General features: G+C 39.2%; 1 protein-coding gene across 1 annotated transcript in view; it reads right to left on the bottom strand.

The window, feature by feature from the left end:
• fbxo41 (F-box protein 41) overlaps positions 1-25,558 on the bottom strand; it is a 53,597-nt gene that overhangs the window by 9,510 nt on the left and 18,529 nt on the right. Inside the window, exons 4-8 of the mRNA XM_044029051.1 lie at positions 14,937-15,144; positions 9,049-9,122; positions 3,816-4,192; positions 506-744; positions 289-404 (exon numbers count right to left, since the gene is read on the bottom strand). Of these exons, the coding sequence (XP_043884986.1) occupies positions 289-404; positions 506-744; positions 3,816-4,192; positions 9,049-9,122; positions 14,937-15,144 (1,014 nt within the window). The remainder of the gene's footprint in view (positions 1-288; positions 405-505; positions 745-3,815; positions 4,193-9,048; positions 9,123-14,936; positions 15,145-25,558) is intronic.

Raw genomic sequence — 25,558 nt, 5'->3', positions numbered from 1 at the left:
TTAATATCTGAATTAAAGCAGAGTAAAAACAAATCAATCAGTTTAAAAGTGTTTTTATTTTAAATATATATATGAGGATGAAAAACAGTAGTCTAACCCAGGACATCTATCTATCTATCTATCTATCTATCTATCTATCTATCTATCTATCTATCTATCTATCTATCTATCTATCTATCTATCTATCTATCTATCCCTTTTAGTGACCTAAAAGCATGCATGTGCAGCTGTAAAGCCCTAGTTGTTTGTGTAGCTGTGTCAGTCCCTGCGTGTGCATGTGCTTCTCACCGTGTGCTTTTAAGATAGTCCTCCTTGGTTTCCTTCTTGCCTCGCTGTCGTGGTTTGAGGTTTTGCAGGATGAGCGAGTGTGTCTGTGTGCACCACTGTGACAGTGTGCTCAGGAACTAAGACAGCAACAAAAAAACAGACGACGACAACAACAACATTTAAACACACCACATTGCACTGGTGTTATTATGCCACTGTCTGTTGTCACTGTGATCACCTTGGAAGAAATGCGAGCGTTCTCCAGGAGCACTCTGGTCCACACGGCCGGGTGACGAGCCACAAACTTCCAGTCCCTGCAGACCTCGGCAGCTCTCAGCAGGGTTTTTGTGTCCAAGTAGGTGAAGATGCAGAAGAGAGCTGCACGCATCTTCAGGATCTCCGGACTGATCACCTCATTGGATTTGGACGGGCTTTTCTCATGACGACATGGCTTGCTGTAGACCACTTCTGAACGTCCTGCGGGACAAAAGAAATGTCTTTATAAACACTTTAAACACTGGTGGTTATGGGTGGAATGCCTTAAACCTTAGAACTCAGAGCATTTAGATATTTAGATATATCCTTTTTTTCAGCACAACCGAGGCAATCTGATGAAAAGTACTTTTTAATTTATCTTACCATCATAGACACAAAAAGCAGAGATCAAGCAGTTTTCAAAGCTTGACATTGTAAAAAACCCATTTATTCTAAAATTGTAAACTTGAACAAATATATAATACAAACCATAAAAAACATAAATAACAACTTAAATTGTAACTTGAATATATATGTATATATATGTATATGTATATCTATATATATGTATGTATACACATACATATATATAGATTTATTTTTTACTTTCTTTTGAAGACAAGGGAAATGCCACCGTGTTTAAAAAGAGATTCTGTCACACGGTGGCGCCAACTTTCAACAAGACACAACAGGATCACTCTTTTTTTCTTCTTCTCCCTCTTCTGATAGTTTTTATTCTGCTTATTGCCGTCCACACTGGCCGTGTCCAGTCTAAGCCTGGCTTATCCCTCGCAGCTAGATTGATCCTAAATGACTCATTTCATCTTTGGCCTTGAAAGGCGTCTGCTCAAAACCATCAGGACTATGAACCATTCCTCTTTTTTGCTTTTTACCCGTTCACACACACACACACACCACCTACGCTCAAGACTGCAAAAATGAACCAAAAAAATCCAAGTTGTGTGAAAACTGTGCACTTGTCGAAACGTACCATCTGATCAAACCTGGCAGAGACTCTCCCAATAAGGAGAACTACGTCAGAGGTGAGGAATGGCACTAACATGCTGAGTGTTACGTAAGAAAAGGGTTTGAGCAAATGGGGCAGTCAAAGCAGTGTATACAGTGCAAATGTGTCATAGGGCTCTGGCCCAGATTCATTCCTTCCCTGCCTGCCTTGGTCCACCTGGTATGGAGGCAAGAGGCGACAGCAGGTGGAGGGAAAAGGGGGGAGCATGGGCTGCAGCAGCGAGTTTTAGGATCTTGGCAGGGCGGGAAGTTAACAGAGAAACGTGCAATCTGTGGTGAAACTGAGGAAATGATTGGCTGCCCGTGCTGGCACAATGAAAGGTTGCAGAAGCTCAGTATGCAAGGAAACATACAAATATGTTCAATGTCTGACTCTGAGAACAGAGAGAAAAGGGCTTCATGTGATGTACGACTCTGTGCTCACATACACAGGCTTAACATTGGAGTGGCAAGTTTGAGATAAGGCTAAAAAGCGTATCACAATACTGTGTTTTCAAATTGGATCAATAATTGTTGCAATGAATGTCAAAAAAATGTCTTCATCAACACACAAATCTGAAGTAAAAACATTAAAAATAAAATGAAATGTGTGTGTATTTGCACAATCCATATATAATAAATTGATGTAAAATTAAAAAGGATAATTATTGTTACGGTTTTATTTCCTCACTTTACTGTTCAAGTTGACATTTATTAGAAAAGACATATAAAGACTTAAAGCAGGGGACTCGAACTCAAACGATCTGGGGGCCAATGAGCGCGTCTAGGCTGGACAAGAGGGGGGCCGGTATATAAGAAAAAGTGTTTGTTTTTATGTTGAATGATTTATAGCTTGTGATTAAAAAAAACAAAGAAAAAACATTAATCTGTAAATAACAAAAACTGATGGAATCACAAATTAAGTAAATAACAACCAATTAAAACATGAACACAAAGGCAACTGGAATTCTGTTGACCTAACACTCGCACCTAAAAGCCAACAAAAGAAGCATTTAAAAACAATAATAATACAATACATAAATATAATGAATATGAAAATAAAGGTGTTATATAGGTTTATAATTATTTTCACTGGCTTTTAACCCAGAGTGAGTTATGTTTCTAAGCCTAATTTTCATTACTGTTTTTAAATGCTTCTTTTAATTTTTTTTAGGTGTGACTTTCTCTTATTTGTTGTTGTTATTTATTTGTTTTGTATATTCTACACTTTGGTCCAGCCTGTGGTTTCAAAAATGTGCCTTTGAAATAAAACTGGATTGGATGGATTGGAACAGAAGTTAACTTCAGACTAAGATTAATCAAGTTTATACATAATTAAATGTTGAATGTGATACATTTAATAATGTGATAAATATAACAAAAGGTATTATTATTATGATTTGTCTATATTATGCCACCAGTGTTTACGAGGAAGGGGAGGTCACAGGTCGTTTTTTTTTTATTAGGTTTTAAATAAGTGGTGTGCCATCAAAATTTTATCAAAATCACAACATGGCTTACTGCAATTTTCAAATGGCAGGGGGCGCAGTGTTTCTGATTGTAGATTATAAATCATTTTCCTGACCTAAACACATTATATTCTACAGGCTGAAGAAAACGTCTCTGTTTCTCAACTATCACACAGTCATTTCATTTTTTAATATGTTATTCAAATGAAAATTAGAATAATTATGTCAAATTTACCATTCCAGCTCATATCGCAATCGCAATTTCAGTCAATTAGATATTTATATAAAATCCTTCAGCCCTACAGTAGTGGGTCCCTCTGTGTCCCTCATATGGAGGATAAAGTGCTAGAAGATGGATTTTGGTATATTGGTATAAGTGTATGCAAAAACCCCAATGTAGTTGGATGTTGTGATACACTTTACACCTAATTGATAAACTGCATCAGTATCTGTGTAATCCATTCTATACTGATAAATGCTGCTCAATAAAAGACCATCAGTTAAATAAATGTGTGTGTGTGTGTGTCCCTTTAATCACCCATGTCACTTACATTGTGAATGTGGAAGTGTTTGTGAAGTGTGCATAGCTGTCGTCCATAAAGTGTTTACATGGCTGTGTCTGTGCCCTGCAGCAGAAATGTGGCCTCTTCCCTTCCATGTTTACCATATAAGCTCATGTTTGATCCATGGTCAGTGATACAGCTCATAAAACTCCACCGGACCTGAATTCAGATCAGTGAAAGGAGCCTTTTTTTTATTACCTGTGAATCCCAGCTCCTGTGTGTGTGATACTAGACTAAGAAGAGTCTGGATTCTTACCTACGTTATGGCGATATCCTGCCCTGCCGTGGTGAGGATAGGGAGCAGCAGACTGCTGGACTTCAGCGACAGCTCTTCTCTCTTGTTCCCACATCTCCACCTCGGACTCCGTCGTCCTGGAGCCCACGTCCGACACGTCTCCCTCATCGCCTTCGGTGCTGTTCCTGTACGGCCGCCGCTGCCAGTTCTGGATGGCCTGTTTGCGGAGGCCCCAGTTTCTGGAGCCGCCACAACCGGGGGAGTAACCGCCCTCACCTGGCCGACACTGCATGTGATAGTACTGAGCCTCGGGACAGTCGTCCATGGGGTGCATCTCCACGCTGTCACTGTCATAACCGCCGGATCCCTGTGAGACAGACTTCATCCTCCCTGAAGCTCTGCGGTTAAAGAAAGGGGAGAATTCAAGTTCAACAACAAGGAACATCAACAATATCACCAACCTTTACCTTAAAGAGAGAGAGCAGCAGCTGTAATCTTAGGACGAAGGATGAACAGGATGAAGCCGAACTCTGTCCTCAAGCGACAAAATCTAATTGTACGCACGTTTGTAGCTCATTAATTCACATCACAAAAAAATAAAAAACGATGTGTAAAAAGAAGTGTCAGTGACCAGCTGTGAGGCCAGGGAGTCACTGCAGCCTGCCAAGAATTATTTCTCCACTTAAACTTTGATAAAAACAACTATTAGTGAGCTTTCAAAAGAATGTAGCACCTGCGCACACCAAGGTTATCATAGTTAACGATAACTAACAAAATAAGACTAACTAGAGTTAAGAAGCCACGATAACTAACTTAAACTAACAAAAATGTGCTTAGTTTTGTCTTTGAAAATGTATTTCATACATAATCCTTTTGGGGTTCATATAAAGTAAATAAATAAATCCATGAAAAAGCAGCAAAGTGCTGTGATGCGATTAATTCTCCAGTGAGGACTTTGGTTCTTTTCTTCACACTAAACAGCCACTTTATTATTCAATTTAAGTGACTGACAAAGACCAGACGCATCTCAGAGAATGTGAGGGCAGCGTTTGTACATATGTTCTGCAACGGTACTTAAAATAACCACACTCAAGTAATGAGCAGTTACACATATACCGGCCCTTCAAAAAGTAGGGCAGTTTTTCCATTTCTTTCTTCTCGGCTTCTCCTCTTCATCCGTTTTCTCACAGCGCGACGAGGAGAGACAAAGCAGCTGCACAAGAGCTTTTAAGAATGAAACGTAAAGTGAGATTAAACGCATATTTAACCCATAAATTAAGATTGAGTTGAGACAAAATTGCAACTTTTAGTTAAAGGACTCCACAGAGGTGCAATCTCACACGCTACAGACAAATGAGCCAAGTGTAAAGCAGTGACCTGGCTTGTGATTACAATAGCAACCATTTCAGTGCAACACAACACTGAAAGCAGCATCAGAGAGTAAATAAAAACAACTCAATAAACAGCAGAAGAAACACAGTGTTTATCTATTGATCCCTAATGTGCAAATCAATATGAAAAGACTCAACGTGTCCTGTAGAATCTAAGATTTGATGCAGTGTTTGTAGCATTTTCATGCAATGATTTACATAAAATTTGTGAGTTTTAATCAAAATGGACTTATAAATTACAATTCTTTATAAAAACAAGAGACACATGAAATTAGTGACTATAATGGCGTGTTTCCACCGGCTCGCCTTGCCTCAGCACAGTTATGTTGCGTTTCCACTAGCATAGTACCTGGTACTTTTTCTTAGTATCTGCTCTGGTGAGGTCCCAAGCGAGCTAAGTAGGCACTATGCGTGACGTCAAGAATCACACAAGAATCAAGCCGAACAATGGTGAACTGTAGATCAGTTAAAAAGACTTAGCGATCCTAAAAAACGTGAGTTAATCTTCAACAACTACCAGGGAAATGTCTAAAATCTCAATATTTAACAGAGGAGTCTGGTGTATTTAACGACAGCGCTGCTGATTTCTGTATTTCAGTCCAGTGACTGTGTCAGACGGAGTCTGTGCTCCGGTCATGGAGGAAGTACTGACCAAATAGTTTTAATTAACTATTTCTAATGATTCCAAACAACAAACAAACGACAAACAACTGCGTTCAGGTAATACTTTTGGAGTGGAAAACCAGCCTTAACCATGCTGGGACCCAAGTGGAAAAGGGCCATAAGAGACAAATACACATTTATAAATATCTGATGAGGTCAGTATCAATAAATGACTGACGTTTGTGCAAAGTTGAGGTTATAAACGTACAAAAATATTTTCTCTGATTAAGAACGATTCATAATGTGGGACAGGGGGCTTATTATTACTGTGTGTGTGTGTGTGTGTGTGTGTTGCATTTTTGCAACCCATGATTCAGTGGGGAAGGCCTGACAGGTTCCGTGTGACGTTACACAAGGAAACACAGTCACACACCAACTGGGCATGACAGTTGTGTTACTCAGAATATTGTGGTGCCGCCATGTGTCAGAAAATCACCAGCAGAGGCCCAGAAATACTCCAGAGTCCACACCTCATGTTCCATCTGCAGCTCAGCGCCACACGCTTGCATCGCATGTCACCAATGTGACCAATATTCATAGTACACATGAATTATTTAATGTGTGCGGAATAATGATCTAAGAAAAGCGGTCACGATGATGATCAATCTGTCAGTGTGTGATGGTAGTTTGGGCTGAAATATCAAAACAAAATGGGAAAAATGTCATCACAACTGTGACTGTAGCAAATGTCTGTGGATTAGTGTTGAAACTCGGGCACTCGACACTTATTCTTTCTTCTGATATTGCAAATGTTACTATTTATTCTTTTTATTTACTGTTTTCGGTAAGAGGGAGACGAGCAAAGAAAGATTTATATTGCATGGTATTTTTTTTTTTCTTTTCTTTTTAAATCATGCATATATTTTTAGTTGCTACAGGGTTTTAACCTCTTGACTCCAGCCTTTTCCTATTTTATTCCACCCTGTGTTGTATTTTACAGTTTTATTTGCATCTTTTGTTTTATTTCAAAGTTAAAACATGGTTTTTACTTTTTGACTTTAGGCTTTTGCTTTTCATTCCACCGCGTGTGGGGTTTTATTGCTGTATTTGCTCTTTAAATTTGATTTTCCTTTTATTGCTGCAATCCTTATGATAGATGCTATACAAATAAAGTTTATTATCATTATTACATGACAATATGTCAGATACTGGTCAGAATCACTGGATCAGGTGTCAGATAAACAGATAAAAGTGTAAAAATCCTATATAATCCGATATATCACCTTTTCCCCTCTTTTTGGGAGAACACTATTTGTTACAAAGTTGGAGAATGATGTCTTTGAAATGACTGAGCACAATGAAGCTTCATAGTTCTTAAATGGTCTGAAATGACTGTATCAGACTAATATCTGTTTGTAACATCATCGTCCCACCTCTTATGTACATTTACTGTAAGATGAGATCTGATAAAATGCATATTTACAGGTTAAATGTATGAATTAGACACAGCAGTTTATATATAATACATATAATATTTTCATTGGACTGTGTTTCCCTGCAGCAGCTCTCTCACTATAGGAGAGAAAAGAATTGGGGAGGTGCAGTCAGTTCATTTGAAAGAAAGGAAACACTCTCTCTTTTCAAGTAAACCATTTACTGAAGGACTGAGCAATTAGTTCTTTTTAAAGTTGATACGGCAAAGTGAAAAACACATTTTGCAAATCCTTAAGTGAATGCTGGACCTATTTCAAAGTAAATCAATTGTTTAAAACAAGGTCCAGGTATTTAATTATTGGAATTGTTATTGATCGTTCCTTTGTGCGTGGAGTGTGCATGTTCTCCCCGTGTGTGCGTGGGTTTTCTCCGGGTTCTCCCACAGTCCAAAAACATGCAGATACACTCAGGGCCGGCTCTTGGCATAGGCGATATAGGCGGTCGCCTAGAGCGCCATCTGCTGGAGGGGCGCCTCCAGCAGATGGCGCTTTTTAAATTTTTTTTTTTTTTTTTTTAAAAATCATTTTAAAACAATGAAAATAAAAATCATTTTCTATTCCCAGTCGCCCTCATTTGTGTGTTCTCTCTTGAAAATAATAAATATTAACAAATTAATAAACAATAATGTTCCTAAAATGTGGTGCTGCTGAATCACATGACGGGTGACCTCAGGGTCAGAGCAGGGATCAGGGATCAGATTGCTTTTGCTGCAAGGAAGTCCAGACGTGTACAATTTTAGTTGAAGTGAAAGACACGCTGGAAAGAGTTACCTGAAAGTTTGCTGTTGTTGTTCAAATTAAACATGTGTGATTGTTCATTTGGCTGGTGTAATTCGTGTGTGTGTGTGTGTGTGTGTGTGTGTGTGTGTGGGGGGGGGGTGGGCACCGGAGAGCAATCTCGCCTAGGGCACAAAATTAGGTAGAGCCGGCCCTGGATACACTCTAAACTGAGCACAGGTGAGAGAGTGAGAGTGGACGGTTGTTTGTGTCCCTGTGTGTGCACCAGCGACCCCCGTGACCCTCACGTGGAGGATAAAGCGGTAGAAGATGAATGGTTACATTTTTGATCTATGTTCTATATCATGGGAGAAATGTATATCTTTAATTTCTTGACACTGCATTAGAAATGTTTTTAATGTCAGAGTCAAACAGAGACTTTAAACGTTATATTGAAAATAAAGTAGAAATAGCAAAATCTGTCAGATTTTTTTTCCCCAAATCGTTCAGTCCTAATCCAGAATCTCGTAATGTATAGAAATCACTATTATCTTCTAATTACCGTGCAAGAGAAACAATTCCATCCACACGGTTGGTGTAGTGGTTAGCACAAGAAAACCTGGTTCAGAAGAAGGGCCTTCCTGCATGGAGTGTGCATGTTCTCCCCGTGTGTGCGTGGGTTTACTCCGGGTTCTCCGATTTCCTCCCGCAGTCCAAAAACATGCAATTTGGGGATTAGGTAAATGAGACACTCTAAACTGACTGTGAGAGTGGATGGTTGTTTGTCTCTATATGTGCCCGTGTGATGGACTGGGCCCGCCTTTCACCCTATGTCAGCAGATACTGGCACGGCACCCGCCGCCACCCTCATGTGGAGGGTAAAGTGGTGAAAGATGGACGGAGAAACAATTCTTGCTTCTACCAGATAATGAGGTTTCTCCCTTGCATTTTTAAGTAACTCGGGCACCGGTGTCCTGACGATGGTTTACATAATTCATGGTATTCAAAGAACACAAGACAACGTGAGTTGCGAGTAAGGTGCCGACTTACCCCGTGCTGGGGGAGGAGCGTCGGTCCGACACCTGGTATATTCCTCTTGTGCTTCCAGAGAGGCTGGAGTTTCTCTGGAGAGAAACACAGATATATAGGTTAGAGGGAAACAGAGGATGTGAGCAGATAGAGGCGCAGTCGATGTGTGACATGAGGGAACTCCTTGCGAAACCCCTTAAGTATCATTAATATGTTTCTCATTTTACAGTAGAATAAAGTGTTGATGGGTATGTGAGTTTTCCATGAGAGACATTTTAAGAAAAGAGAAGAAAATCCTAATTTTACTCGTGCTGTTGCAGGAAGTCGGTGGATCAGAGTCTTTATCACCAGAGAGGAGATAGTTGGAAAAACACCTGTACATAGTTTCCATTTGTTGGCCTGTTTTTGCACATTGAGACAAAAACTCAAAGAAATGTGACTTCAAATGCATTTTATACTGTTCAAACTTTTGTTTTTTCTTCATTTTAAAATGTTAGTACAATATTTTAACATGCATTAAATTGTAAATAAATGAAAATAAATAAAATAAATGCACTTAGCTCTAGGACATTTTTTGGCCCGTTTATGGTTAATATAAGCAAAAAAAAGTCCAGACGCATATTTTGAGGCTTAGGTGTTAAAGGGTTAATTTACAACTGAACCAAAAATGAAGATTGCTCATCTGAACATATTTTTGCATTTCTCATGGAGAGGTTTAAGAGCTCTGACTGCTCAGATGTTGTAGGATATAAAATTGTAAATATAATCAAATGAGCCACATAAAAGTGTCTTCTGATAAAGATGGTTTGGTTTAATCTCCCTTCAGATTAGAGATTGGAGAAGAACAAACGGCAGCTGATTAAAAGCATCCGAGTACATGATGATCAGTCACTGAGGCCAGATGAGGCCTGATGGGATCATTTGGCAGAATGTGCCGAAAGTAAATATGACTTCAAATCATCACGAGCATTAACACACTCCAAACATGACACCACAGGGAAAACCAAGGACTGAGAGTGGTTAGGAATAAAATGCACAATAAAACCTTCTTGTTGGATGTACAACATGATGGAGGAGGGATTTGGGGGCTGTTGAACTCAAAATCAAGCTTCAGTGTGATTTGACCCTGTGACATGACGTCATTTTCTGGATTTGATGGTGTTGAAAACACAATCCTAGTGTGTTTTAACCCTTTTAACCCATTTGTATTTTTTTGTTGATGCTACGAGGGGAAAAAAACATGATCTTTTACAAGCTGGAACCAGTGTAGCTTTATGAGCCTAAAGCTGCACTGCAAATACAGCCCTACTCAAGCAAAAAATAAAACAAAATACTCAAAAATCGATTGAAATGTTCTGGTTTTAAGACAGAAATCTGCCTTTGGGGTCAACAAAAACAAAACTGGGAAACATTTAGGAAAGATGTCCTAAGATAGTTAAAATTTACGTTCCTTTTCTCGATTAAGCCGACTTCTCAGACACAAGGCCTCAGAGGTGGAAAGTAATGAATTACATTTACTCACGTTACTGTAATTGAGTAGGTTTTTCTGTGTACGTGTACTTTTTAAAATGACTGAATAAAAAAAATGTTGGCAGTGAATGATGAGGACAGGTGAATTGGCGCTAATTAAGGAGAAAGTTAAAACATGTGTGACCTTTGACCTTTGCCATTTGTAAAGGTTTGCCTTTAATGATAAACAAAATGTTGCACGACACAAAAAAGGAACTTTTACTCTGAGTACATTTTAAACAAGCTACTTCTTTTACTTGCACTTAAGTAAAATTGTATCAAAAGAGTGGTACTTTTACTTGAGTGGAATATTTCAGAATAGAGCTGAAACGATTAATCCATTATTAATCGATTACTAAATTAATCGACAACAATTTTGATAATCGATTAATCGGTTTGAATCTTTTTTCATGATTAAAACCAGATTTCCGATTGTTTAAGCTTCTTAAATGTGAATATTTCCTTCATTTCCTTGCTCTGGATAACAAAGAAATCATTAAAACATCATCATTTGCAGGTTTGATGAACACAATCAGCATTTTTTTAAGGTTTTCTGATATTTTATGGACCAAACGATTAATCGAGAAAATAATCGATAATGAAAATAATCGTTAGTTGCAGCTCTATTTCCACCTCTGCAAGGCTTTTTTATTTTCTTGAAAATGACTTTTTGCAGTGTAAACACAGGTTACTCGCTGTGGCAAATCCAAGTTCTCATTGTCCTCATTTGTCCTCAAAACGCTAGAACATTGACGTGAACGTCCGAAGACGACGTCAGTGTGTCACTTTGGTGTCTGCAGAAAATGTACAATGACAAAATGTCAGTTAAGAGCATTTAAGCACCATTGTTACACCCTGACTCAACAACAGCATCTTGCAAATGTGGCTGCCGGTCTGAAGGCAGGTGGAATGATGAAGCGTGTTTGGTGATAGTAGGTGTGCGATCTGACTCACTCATTGTGTTTGCCACACACACACACACACACACACCACTCGAAGCCGCCTGTGCATCTACTAACTGTGCCCCGTGGAGTGTTTCTGTGTGTGAAAGTGAAGCAGTGCCAGGTGGAACTCAGTGTACCAGACTGGCAACGTGCCACAGAGGGAAAAATGTGCACCAACACTGACTCCGTCGCTGCCTCGCTCCCCTCGTCTTTTTTTTTTACCTCTGCTTTACTCACACAGCTCATTTCTGGTTTGGAGCCAGTGGAAATGGACCATGAAGGAAGTGGACAAACACTGCTTCCATGTTTTTTCTGGCCGCTGTGCAGTGAAAGCAGAGCGGCACAAATCTCACAGAAAAAAAGAAAGTGAAATCAGATAGAGCATCTATCTGATGAGAAAATTCTTTCTCTATTCCTCTACTTCAGTCCTTTTACACTTTAGTGTTGTTATATCATTTTAGCAGGCAGTTTGAACGTGTTTGATCATGTATATGTTATTATACTGTTCATGTAAAAGCCTAACTAGGGACAGGAGTTGTGTTGCTCTGCATTAGTGCCAACAAGTGTCACGTAGATTATTATTATATATTAACAAGCCTACAATGGTAAATACTCATCAATCCGTTTGTCAATAAAATTGTAAACAAAATTCTTTTCAAAAACCTAAAAAATGAAACTCACAAAGCAAAGACATCCATTTTACTGTCAAAGACGGACAAAAAAACAGTCAATCTTCACATGTAAGAGGCTGAAATGAGCTTACATTGTTGATTCGTTTACTAGTCAATTACTAATAATACATTTTTGAAGCCTTTGTAAACATGCAAAGGCAAAGAAACATGAGTCTAAATTTACTCAGCATTTCAAGTCAAATGATTTTCTAATAAAGCAAAACAAAGTGCAAAAGCACATATTTCTTTTTAAAAATGTACAGGAAGGTCTATTTGCAATTAAAATGGCATCAAAACATAATATATATTCCGGCATTTTATTTTTTACTTTACAAAAGAGGCATCACTCAAATGGACAAACGGGCAGATCTGCACCGCGTTACATCTGATTGAAAATCCTGTTTAAACCTTGAGCGAGAGAAGGCGCCGGTTTCCATGGCAGCATACATTTGTGCAGTGTGGAACAGGTCACCTCTTCATGCGGTGCTGGGTAATAATTTGAATAAGTGACATTTTGTTAAGAGCATAAAATATCTGCTTCTACACTGTAACACAATGCGAGCCGTGTTAAAGAGCTGATCTGTGATTTGTGGAGCTTTACCGCGTGAGTGCGCCCTCGGGTCACGGCGTCGCCTGCGATGAAGCCTTGATACTTCCACTGTTTTCATGCTGAATATTAAAGACACAGGAATCAAGCCTCCTGTTCATCTTGCACGTCCTAATCTTATAATCCTTTGGTGGGTGAGTACAGCGCTACCTGATTACAAGAGGGCACTCATTACACTTTATGGTATCATACATATATGGTGTTATGTATCATGTACTTATGGTCTGGAGCGAGGACACATGCAAAGCCAGGTCTAGGATCGAGGATTTCAAATTTAGCCTGTGAATTACTATTTATTATTAGTTTTACATTGATTAAAGGGCGGTTTCACCCATTTTTTTCCCACTTGGTGAAATGAAGAATAAACTAAAAATCATTATGATGCTGTTTGTTTTATTCAATCCAATTTTATTTGTAAATCTTGACAGAATCACAGTAAAGAGCAGCGTAGGGCTTTTATTTTCTTCGAAGGAAGTGACTTTGACGTCGACTTTTTGTCAAATGATCAAATGACACATTTATTCGGGTGAAGTGGCCCTTTAATACGATGCTTTAGAGGATGATTAGAAACGCAGATAAAATGTGCATTTATGTTTATACTTAATGTGTATTTCAAGGATTTAAGTGCTCTATACTTTACATTTAAGTTTCTGTGCATGACTGACGATATGTCCTGAAATGTACTTTTTTATAATGAATTAATGTACAAACTAGCTACTAAAGTAATAACTGAATGTGATTAATTATATGTAAATGAGAAAAATAAGACTAGTTTATTGCGAACTTATTGCGTTTATTAAGTTAAGATATATATATATATATCTTTATTAAGTAAAGATATATATATGTATATGTATATGTATATATATATAACAGTAAATTGTATCATTTTTGTGTAGACAAAATGAAGGAAATTCAGATTTTATTCAATTAAAAATAATTAACTCTATTGAAAATATCAAATTACTACACTATATAATGAATACTATAACACTATACTCTACTGTGGTGTAGTGTAGTGAGTATAATTGTCTAACACCACCATAGCCACACATTGATCAATGTGGGAGACTCTGGAAATGTTAGGAGCATGTCGTACCCTTGAACCCTGTTATTCTAATTTCTAAAGAACCTCACGTGGGCCAGTCAGGGGCCGTATCACGTCCAGGTCTTTTCAAGGGACATTCAACATCCGATTTTCTTCTATGCAGTGCTATGGTTAAACTGCAACACATTATTTTGCCAAACCAATGGCTCAGGAATTACCATAAAAAAAACACACACATTCATATTAGATATCTTATCTTATCTTAGGTTTTGAAATCCATACCAGTTCTTTAGTTTCTGGATTAAAGAGCGTAAAAACATCTCTGCTAGGTTTAATTAAATGAATGCAAATACACCGACAGTGTCATGATCTAGTGTTCTAATCACAAAACTGCAAAGGAAATCATCATTTCACCCTTTTTCTATTTCCACTCATTTCATTTGACGTCACCTGTTAATGGGTGTTCGCTGCCCTTTCACATTTAAATGAAGACACTTGTCTTAGGCATCTTGAAACATATCAGCAGTTTGACCTGCGCTTGCTCTCCAGCAACATTACTCATTTTGATTCAAGCCAAGAGCCGATCTGTCGAGGAAAAGCTTTCGCGAAGTAGCAGAGAGAGGAATTCTGCGGTGGAGATTATGAAACGAGCATCTATTTGATCACATTTCAGCTTTGTGTAGATCAACTTTTCTGGTGTCCATGAGGTTGCCGCGGCGATGTGGTCCCCATTCGATCAATCCTTTGTAGGTTAATGTTTTTCTTTTGTATGTTCATTTGCAGCTGTTGGCGCTGACTTGTGCACATGATGAGTGATTGTCATTATCATTATCAGTGGTTGCAAACGGCAGCTGAATAAAATGTAGGAGAGACACTGGAGTGACCCATCGCAGGACGAGACAGCTACATCTACTCTGGGTTCAGGTTCTTACGCTGGAAAGAAACCGAAACAAGCTGGACAATAAAATGATGAATAAATAAAATGATATCGGCATAGATGGAGCGATTGAGTGCATCTGTCTGTGGTTATGTCATGAGAGAAAATGAAACTCAACATTCAAATAGACTTCCAATCCTGCAGCTTGGAAGAAAACCCTGAATATAATACATTTGACTTCTAAGACCCTCACCTGGCGTCCATTTCCCTTTGAGGCCTGGAGGCTGCAGTGTCCCAGGCTGCCGTTGGGTGTGGTGCCACAGCTGCTGATGATCTGCAGTTGTTTCTCGGCGCGGTCGGCGCGGTCCAGCAGCTCCTCGATGAACTGCTGCAGACGCACTTTGGCGTTGGCTTCCCGCGCCGCTGTCTCCTGAAGGAACTGGTCAATCTGCGCGACCTCCCTGCAGACACGGCGGGGAGAGAAAACGCAGCGTCACTGACACACAGTTCACTCCTCTATGGTTGATTTGTTGTGTCACCACAAGGCAAACTTTGTGAATGTGAAGCTCACGTGGATTAGCATTTGCAGAAACATGCCGGACATTCTTTTTGCAAATCCTCTCCTACATACACACCAGCTGCTGTCCTGCCCTTTACACACTGAGGTTGGTGACAGAGATAAATACACACAGAGAAACAGAGCAGAGATATGAAGATATGCTGAGGGAGCAGCTGGACATTCACTCTGCAGACAATACGGGGCCAAGTCCCCATTATTTGTAAGGGACAGTGTGTTCCTCAGAAACAGAAGCTAACAAACCAGGAACTCATAAAAAAGATTTCTCTGCACATTACGTCCAGATTTTGTTGTAGAAACTGTACGGTTAAATAATCAAGGGAAACAATTCCGCGTTCAGATTTAAAGATTAGTGTGTGGCAGAAACTGATTATATACTATAATGTTTCTATATATAAAGAACAATGTCATTTATTTGGGTTCTTGTAGCCTTAGAATAAGTCTTTAATCGGTACTGTAGCAGAAGCTCAACATGCCAACGCAAAAGAGAGATACATAAGAGTTAGTGTTACAGTCTGCAGTCTCACCACTAGGTGTCACCAGTTCTTACTGGACCTTCAAGCTTGGATCATGAATCATGTAAATCCTAAACCAAAACACGCACAACTATAATAAAGTCAAAGGAAGATGCTATTGTATACCACACACACACACACACACACACACACACACACACACACACAGTGCACACACACACACATGTTCGACATTCATGACTTGAGGGGACATTGCATTGACTTACATTCATTTCTTGGAGACTTACTCTAACCTTAACCACAATTACTACTGGCCTAATCCTAATCCTAACTCTAACCTTAAAACATATCTTCACCTTAAAATGTAGTAATTTACGTTATGGGGACTTGCTTTTTGTCCCCACAAGGAGGACAAGTCCCCCATAATGTGACACACACACACGCACACGCACACACACACACACACACACACACACACACACACACACACTGCAGTTGGAAACACTAACATGCTGAACTGAACGTCAGTGTGTGTGTGTGTGTGTGTGTGTGCAGCCATTTGCTTGTTCACACATTCACCAATTATGAAGCAACACTGTCATTCATTTCGAGATCTAATATAGACTGTGTTGTAGCTCTGCTCCTGGTGTCTAATCCAGTCCTGAGGGAAATGTCTGCTAAATGTTGCACTATGTTCACCTGCTGCTAATCACCAAATGTGTCCATCATCACTTCATTTCCCAGTGGGTTGTGTTCAGTGGACTTGAACTGGGTAAACAGCTGTGGACGGAGACTGCCAGTTTAAGAAGAACCGGTTCATCTTCACGAGTGATTTCCTGTCACAGTTCTTCCCTGTTGTGATTCAGTTACATTCAAAGCATCATCATCATCATCAAGAGATCACACACTGATGACGAGGTCAATCGTGTCCACGCGGCTCTTTCTGTGTTTCTCAATAAAGCATGACTTTGTGTTTGTGTTGACATAAATGCCGCAGGGAACAGCCACAGCTAGAAAAGCAAACCTTAGGTCAGGGGTCAGAAGAGCTATTTTCTCAGCCACTGCTGAGAAAATAGTGTTGTATTGTTTTCCTGGGCTCTGCAAAGCGGATCGTCACTTCCTTAATTTGATGTCGTCATCAGAAATCCGCACCACTCCTCTCACCACCGTAGCGCCTCCCGGTGCGGGCACTAGTCCGGGCACATCCGGTTGCGTACATTCAACCGCAGAAGAAGAAGAACTACTCTCGTTGTAGCTGCTGAGATGCAGAGCATCCACCGTGCCAGAGGGGGAGCTGTTTATCTGAGAGCTGGCCTATCTATTACGTCACTTCCAGGTACCTGGCCAATCACAGGACAGTGGGAAAGCTCTCGTTGGCTGGCCAATCACAACACAGTCCACATTCTGGGGGTGTGGTTTTGGTCTGAAACAGCGCGGCTGACGAGAGCGTCAGTGAGGAGATATTTTGATCGGCTTGTTTGCAGCGATTAGGAGGTTTTTAACCATGAAAACAAGTTCATATATGTAAGTAGACCTCCATAACTAACATATATGTGTGATACAAGCATTCTATGTCACCTTTAATGACCAAATCCAGATAAAAGCCCTTTCATATCTGAATATCTTGAGATACACAAAACAAAACCTTTCCTTTTGTTTTTCTTAATGTTAAAATGACAGCTGCAGATGTCCTCACCTATGTTTGTGTCCTTGTAAACAAAGCAGCCAAAGAGGGTTTATCTGTGGATCTTGTGGAGTTCCAATCTAAATAGTCTTTCTTTGTTTACTCCTCCAGACATTTTTATGCAACAAGTACTGTCCAATATTCACTGCTAGGAGATGTTACATAATACAGAATCATTTCAAAACAGTACACATATTCAAAGCAGATATTCTTGAAATGGGGGCATGCTGTGATAAAAATAGTTTGGTGTCTGGCATAGTTAACTTTCCTTATCTCCAGGCATAGATCACAAAACTACGACTCAAACATTGGACTGTGGGGGAGAAATGAAAGCAGAAGTGTAATGTTTTCGAGTAAATAATCAGTCGTTAATTAAGTCTCTTCTTCCCTTCTGTGATCTCGCTCTCACTTGGTAATTGCTCATATAATGTGATTTCCATCCACACAGGGGTCAAACTCGTGTAAAATGTCATGTATAGTGATCGTCTCAATTAATAAACGAGATGGCATCACATGTTTACCAAATGGCTCTTTGCTTCTACAAGGACATTTTTATTAACATCCCTCTAAGACAAGAGACAACTGGGACAAACTGAGGGTGGCAGCGTGTGCTTTCAACCACAGAGAACGGATAATATTATTATTATCAAAGTGCGACAGACTTCCAGATGGGATACATCTTATCCCGACTCCATTAAAATCCAGTTCAAACACGTCATCCTCATGAACTCATTTTAGGATGTGAAGTATTCATTCATCATCGTATCCTGCTTCATTATCCACATGAGGGTCATAAGGGGCCACTGCAGCCAATCCCAGCTGGCATAGGGGGAAATGTGGGGTACGTGAAATCATTTACAGTATGTTTACTTTCCATTCCTCAATTCCTCTAGGTTTTTGATTCAATTTCCTCTTTACTAATGCAATAAAATGACAAATAAAAATTGTCCTGCCTTAAGGGAAAAAGACTGAGGAATAGCAGAGTTGGACAATGATGAACATGTCCATCACAGGGACACAGAGACAAACAACCACTCACTGTCACACTTACTTACGGTCAGTTTAGAGTGTCCAATAAGCATGTCATCTATTTTGTGTAAATAAAAAACATTTTCAAGCAGTATTCACTTTAAATTAAAAGTTCCAAATGTGTTCTACCAGTGTACTGATAACAACACACACAGACAGATGCTCAATTTGGGGAAAGTCCCTTTTCCACCTTAATGTTAAAACCTAAATTGGGTTATACATGGCGGATGAGCCTTTTATAACCCAATTTATATTACAACTTCATTTAAGGGTAAAATCTAAGGACTTCATCAGTTCACTGTTTGGAGTCATGTGCGAGGAGGATGTGATGTAAATATCTAAATAGATGAGGATATGGCAGATGAAATTTAGTTGACGAATCCCATGAATCTTTGAAGGAATGTGCCACGACTGAAATTCTGCATCCGAGAAAAATGAACTGAATGAATTATTAGTGATTGTGGGAGCCACGGGGAATCCAGTGAGTCATGTCAAACGTTTTCATATAATATATATGGTGACGTTTTTATTTTCAATAAAACGTCTCATTCATTTTGATGTCATATTTAAAGCTGCAGCTTGATGTGATGTATGAGTGTTGGCTGGAAGCTTTAGTTTGGCTCATTATTTAAGATAATAAACAGCGTGTCTAACTAAACAGCTTTCACAGAACTATTTGGTCTGATAATATGCAGAGCTAATATGTGTTTTGGTATCGACATTTTGGATTTTTCTTAATTATTTGTTCAACTGAATCTTTTGCTTTTTCTGGATAAAACGACATCCACCCTTTTGGAGGAAATGTGTTGAAGCAACACAGGAAAGCCTTTAGTTGTCTTTCACTGCGCAAGGAAGAAACACACGGATGAATACGACCACAGGGCTGAACAACAACTCATATGAAGTAACCTCACGCAGTATGTAAATCCTAATGGGGAAGGAGGCGAATCAGAGACGGATGGAAGGAAGGAAGGAAGGAAACGGAGGAAAAGAAATCTCCTCCAGATCCCGTGAGACATGCAAAGATGAAGGGGTGAGACCAGAAATAAAGAGTGAAGCTGAAAAAACCTGTGGAGGAGGAGGAGGGGATGACCACGAAGACCGTGAGAACGAGCTGCAGAGGCTGAAACAACAAACAGCAAAGAGAAACCTGCAGCAAGAAAACATGGAGAGACATGAAATGTGGCTGCTTCCTGTTGTCGGCCCTCATTTTGACACACACACTTCGAATTCACTCACTTCAACACTTTAGAAATAAAGAGGTGACAGACGCGTCACTGTGTTTACCCACTGCTGAGGAGCTGGAGGGACAAACCATCTTTCATAGGTGATGAACATGCAGGTTGTTAGTCTGAAGCATGATTCAGGACAAAGGAATTGGCGCAGGTTCCATGCTGGATCAACGCTGTAAACCAGGTGGTGTTTATGTGTGAGGATGTTTGTGACGTGTGAAACTGTTCCACATACAGAACCTACCAATACAGTCGTTTATGAATGTATAAAATGTTTTATTGTGGGTTTTATTTATGAATGTCTAAAATGCTTACATACACAAAAATCCGTACATAGTGTAGCATGAGATATTTCATATTTTGAGAAGGCATTCAATGAAATATCGCCTTCTCTTTTCCCTAAATGACCTGCCCTGGCACATTAGATGCGCCCAGACTGTTGAGCATTTTAAAACTTCTTTAAAACCATTACATTTAACTCCCAGCTTGAGCTGGACTCCTACTGTTTGTTCGTTTGCTTTTATGTGTTTTTACTATGCTCTGTATCGTTTGTTTTTTTAAAATATAATACGCTTTTATGTTTTCTATTTTTGCTGATTTTATTTTATATTTCATTGACGTCCTTCTGTACAGCACTTTGGTTAACCTTGGTTGTTTTTAAATGTTCTCTGTAAATGAATTTGAGTTGAGAGGAATGGCGTGTCATATTTAACAAGTCATTTTGTCGAATATGGTGGAGAAAAATGACCAGGATTTCCATATAACCACTTAAAAATGTACAAAGATATGTATAAACACTGCTTTTTTGACAGAACGTCCACTCAAGCATTTCCTTTTTACAAATAAATATAATATAATATAAGTAAATGTAATAAAAATTCATCATTCATCATCATGTGGGCTCTCTTCTCTTTCTATAGGTAATTGCAGCCCATGCTGCTTTGAGTGTGTAAATCTTTTTTTCTATGTGATGAGAGTAAAGTGGGCTGGGCTCAACATACTCAACCATAGCACTTAACAAGCACTGAACACTAATGTATCACACTTATAAACATAGACACAAAGTGAAATGACAGTATACTCACTACACCACAAAGAAATATGATTTCATCTGTTCTTATTCAGCTACATTATTGTACAGAAAAGCTAGAGTTTGAGCCTGTTTTTTAGTAAACATATGAAAACGGGCTTTACTTAATTTCTCACAACAACCGTAACAGAGAGAGCTGTGTACATCCAGCAGCAGGAGAAATGATCAGTACAGTGATGATGTTTGAATGATCATCCTCCCGTCACATTTGTCATCATTTCTGACCATTAATCCAAAGATTATTCCTGATTAATATTCTGAAATGCCAGGATAAGAAATACAATGGCGTGATGTATGAATACAAGCTTTTCCAGTTGAACAAAAGCACAGCTGCTCATGTGCCTCTCAAGTGCGTCTCTCTGTTTTGACACCTGGATCCAGCAGTGTTGTTTTTTTGTTTTTTTTAAAGACAGACTCAGCACATTGTGTTGTCATGCCATACGGACACACACCTGGACACACACACACACGAGTAACACACCACAAGAAAGGCAGCACTGTATGACGACATGAGTGGAGACGTGAGGCGACCAGGGATGAAAGGGTGACAGGGGAGGGATGATGAAAGAGACACAAGAGAGGAATGTGCTGTTTTCAGAGCTCGCGGGAATAAAGTGCATGACTGGCTTCCCACCATCACACCACACTAATCCTGGCTCAAATCAATCAGGAGGAAGTAAAGATTTTATGACGGCTCAAAATCACCCCTGAAAATGTTTGAGTGTATGTGAGTGTGAGACAGCGAGGTGACAAAATGACACGCATTTCAAAATGCATGAAATAAAAGATTGATTCATTACGCCGCGAAAATGTCAGGTTAGGCTGCGGAATCTGTCCTCAAGTCCTTCGCCTGCATTAATGCAAGCGATGATTTTGCAATTTTCAGATGCGTAGAGTAGCGCGGCTGCTCGCTGTTATTTTTAGTATCACTTAGCCTATCCGTGAGCTACTTAGTCTCTAATGTCAGAAAAACATGAACAATCTCCCAAAGTGTATCCACCACTTTGTTTATTTTATGTTCTATCAATATTTCAAACTGCTGAGACGTTGAGTTTATGAAGAGAAAAACACCCGAGACGCAAATAGTTTGGGATTTTACACAAAGCTCCATCAGTGCTCCATTTATTTTCTTTATCCTTTTTTTCAGCACAACCTAGACAATCTGATGGAAAAAAAAAATCATTTTCACCAACTACATACAACACACCTGAGCAAAAAGTCCGAATTTGTGAAATCTGCAAATACATCACAGTTCAAAGTTCACCTGGCTCGTTTTTATGAGTTCTTCAGAATGATTGCTAATTATATCACTACTAAAAATGCCACATAAAATGAATCATAACTTTGATTCAACAGTCAGATACAGTTATTTTAGACAAATATCGCAAAAATATTTTTTTATCTACATCTTTACATCGTGAAGCATGTGATATATAGGATTTTTGGATTTATTAGATTTTACATTTTTATCTGTCTGATATCAGATCCAGTGATTTTGACCAGTATCGGACTGATACTGACCGATACCAATTCCCATCCCTACTATTTACTGTGTTTGAGCACAATCCTCTATAAACTTGCTTCATTCAAACGAACATTAGAGCCATAACATCATTAAACTGCAGCAAAGGATTTCTGCTTTTATAGTGCCAGAGTGTTTAATCAGCGTACTTTGACTTTTATTTGAGAAACACTGTGCGTGAACTTTTACATATGTCCTACAACCAAAAACCCTTGGTTCCGTCCATCTTCACGACAGATCTAATCCTTCTGCAGATCACATTCTCACTCTGATTTCTTGGAAAGTCATCAGAGGTCTTGCCATTTTAACTCTGTATGCTCCCGTCTGTCAGACACTGATGTTAATGAGGCCGTTTTTTTCTCTCTCTCAGCCCCGACAGCTTCACTTTGCATTCAAGATTGCTGCTCAGTGAAGAGTGAGCTTGTTTTCGGAGCGAAAATAGCAGCCTTTCGGTTTTCCTTATGCTACACGGGGTAGACCAACGCTTTAGACTTTATCATAGTTATTTGTAGGAATAAATCAAACAGTTTTGTGTCTGTTTGTCTGTGTGTGTATGAGAGAGAGAAAGAAAGAGAGAGAATCTTCCCTTTTCAATGCAGTGAGAGAAGACAATCTGCAGTCTTACGACACGGAGAGTGACTGTGTGCACGATTAGAAATGCAGTCGTCCAATATTCTGAATCAGTCTCTGCCCTGATAGCAATCTTTTTGAGTTAAACACGACATGACCCAACCATGACCATGACAAAAATACCACATCAACACTCCAGTCAGACCATAAAAAAAAACTCAGTTACTACAGTAGTACACCTCAAGGACAAGATACAACCAGAGAATAAACGCAACATCATCTATGAAATCCCTTGCCACGCAGAAAAGAACGCCAGAAAGGAGACGAAACAGAAATAACATACCAAAATCAGCCATTTCAGACCACTGCAAACGACAGAATCACAGCAGATCATGGAGGCAGCGGAGATGAACCGGGATGAGGATGAGCATACATGCTGTCACACACCTGGAGCGCCGTCCCGGGGGAGCGACGGGACAGATGGAGGCGCGATCGACCCGTCAAATCTGACAGGAAGATCACGCTTCCAGCTGATAAGGCACGTCACCACCTGACATCAGGTGACAGTTCTGAGGACGGTGGAAGATACACGCCGAAACTGGTTAACAAAGGTCAAGAAAACTTCCTTTTGTCTAAAGAACAAACCCCAAAAACCTAAATGACCCATCCACACAAATGTAATAGATACATGATCTATTAATCAGACGATTCTTTGTCTCAAAAAGACATTTCTTTTAAACTGAGAATTACAATTGTATATTTTTTAGTTCATTTGACCCCGTGACCATTTGAGCTTTAACTGTCTCCCCTGTGACAGTTAGTCTAATGATCAGTGCCTTGGACATTTCATAAAGGTTTCCTCCGAGAAGAGAAATAATGAAGTATTCCACGGACACTGGTGTTTGCGTCCTCCTGGAGGAGCACTCAGTGGCCATAACCATCATCTCAGTTGGCTACGTATGAACTGAACCGCCACAGACAAGATCGGCGTTAATAGCGAATAGCTCTTCAGAGTGATCCACTGTAACAATCAGAAGAAATTAGCCTGTGAGCAATTGGGAGTCATTTCGTAACAACCAAATAAATCATGTCATCAGACAATCATTTTCTCCTCAGGCTCCAGTTTCTGCTGATTACGGCCGCTCTTGTTTTATTCCAGCTGCTGTTAAAGCACTTAACAGCACATGCTTCAGAGACCAGTGGAGTGTGATATTTATCATTACGCTGTGTCAGTGACTCTTACAGTAGAAGCATGTGTGTGTGTGTGTGTGTGTTTATTATGTAGTGCATTAAACGGCACTTTGAGATTATAATGCAGACTGGATTGAATCAAACAAATGCTCCATGCATTTCAGAGCGGGGCTGAACAGGTTATCGTTTTTCAAACGCAATTTGCAAAAGTTGCAGTTTATTTATTCCAGTTTTTATTGTTCTAAGCCAAGTAAAAATCAGAGGTGGAAATTAATGAATTACATTTACTCGTGTTACTGTAATTGAATAGGATATTTGTGTACTTGTAATTTACTTGTTATTACTTGTAAGTCATTTTGTGTTTTTTTGGAAGTACTGTACTTCACCACGTTTTAAATGACATCCATTACTAAGTAAAAAAAATGTTGGCCTGAAAGTAAATAAATGACAAAAAATTTAAAAAAATCATGCACCTGAAAATTTGGCAGTGAATAATGAGGACAGGTGAATGAATGAAGAAGACAGGTGGACAATGAGGCCGGGTGAACGATGAGGACAGGTGAATGAATGATAAGAACAAGTGAATGAATGATGAGGACAGGTGAACGAATGATGAGGACAAGTGATTGAATGATAAGGACAAGTGAATGAATGATGAGGACAGGTGAATGATGAGGACAGGAAAATGAATGATGAGGACAGGTGAATGAATGATGAGGACAAGTGAATGAATGATGAGGACAGGTGAATGAATGATGAAGACAGGTGAACAATGAGGACAGGTGAATGATGAGGACAGGTGAATTGAAAGTTAAAGTATTTGTGACCTTTGACCCATTTTGACTGATACAGAATGTGTTTACATGTTTTACTTAAATTTTAAACAAAGTACTGTTTTTTTTTACTTTAACTTGAGTTTATTTTTAGAACAGTACTTAAGTACTTAAGTAAAAATGTTATCAAAATAGTGGAACTTTTACATGAGCAGAATATTTCAGCACTCTTTCCACCTCTAGAAATTGTAATATTTTAAGTGGTGCTGACAGTGTTAGCAAGTTAATCATGATTAATTAAGCAGTCCATGACAGTGAACATTGACCTGAAGGTTGTCCTAAAACAATTATATCACAGATGAAATCTCAATATAGGACAAAAAAAATGTGATAATAACCAGATATTCCAGGTCTATTTTCAAAATCATTCACACAGAATAAATGATCAGGTCTGCGTCACATTCTTATGCAGGACACTGCAGGCAGCGAAAGCCATTTTGAATGAGCTTCCCCTTTAAGCTTTTAACATTGACAGGACTGATGTACAACATGATGCATAATATCTCTATGAAAGGGCACAGAGTTTTTAAAACTCTCCAAAGTCAGTGGAGAAAAAAAACAAAACACACACAGAGTGTATAAGGTTGTTAGGCTGACATGTTTAAGCCAATAAGCTGCTCTGTGCCTTGTTAACGACTGTTTAGTCATCAACACTGCTGAACATTCAGAGT

Source organism: Solea senegalensis, linkage group LG6 (genome assembly GCF_019176455.1).
Source record: "Solea senegalensis isolate Sse05_10M linkage group LG6, IFAPA_SoseM_1, whole genome shotgun sequence".
Taxonomy (NCBI): Eukaryota; Metazoa; Chordata; class Actinopteri; order Pleuronectiformes; family Soleidae; genus Solea; species Solea senegalensis.
Note: the sequence above shows the minus strand (reverse complement) of the source record. Positions and strands in the feature narration are given on the sequence as shown.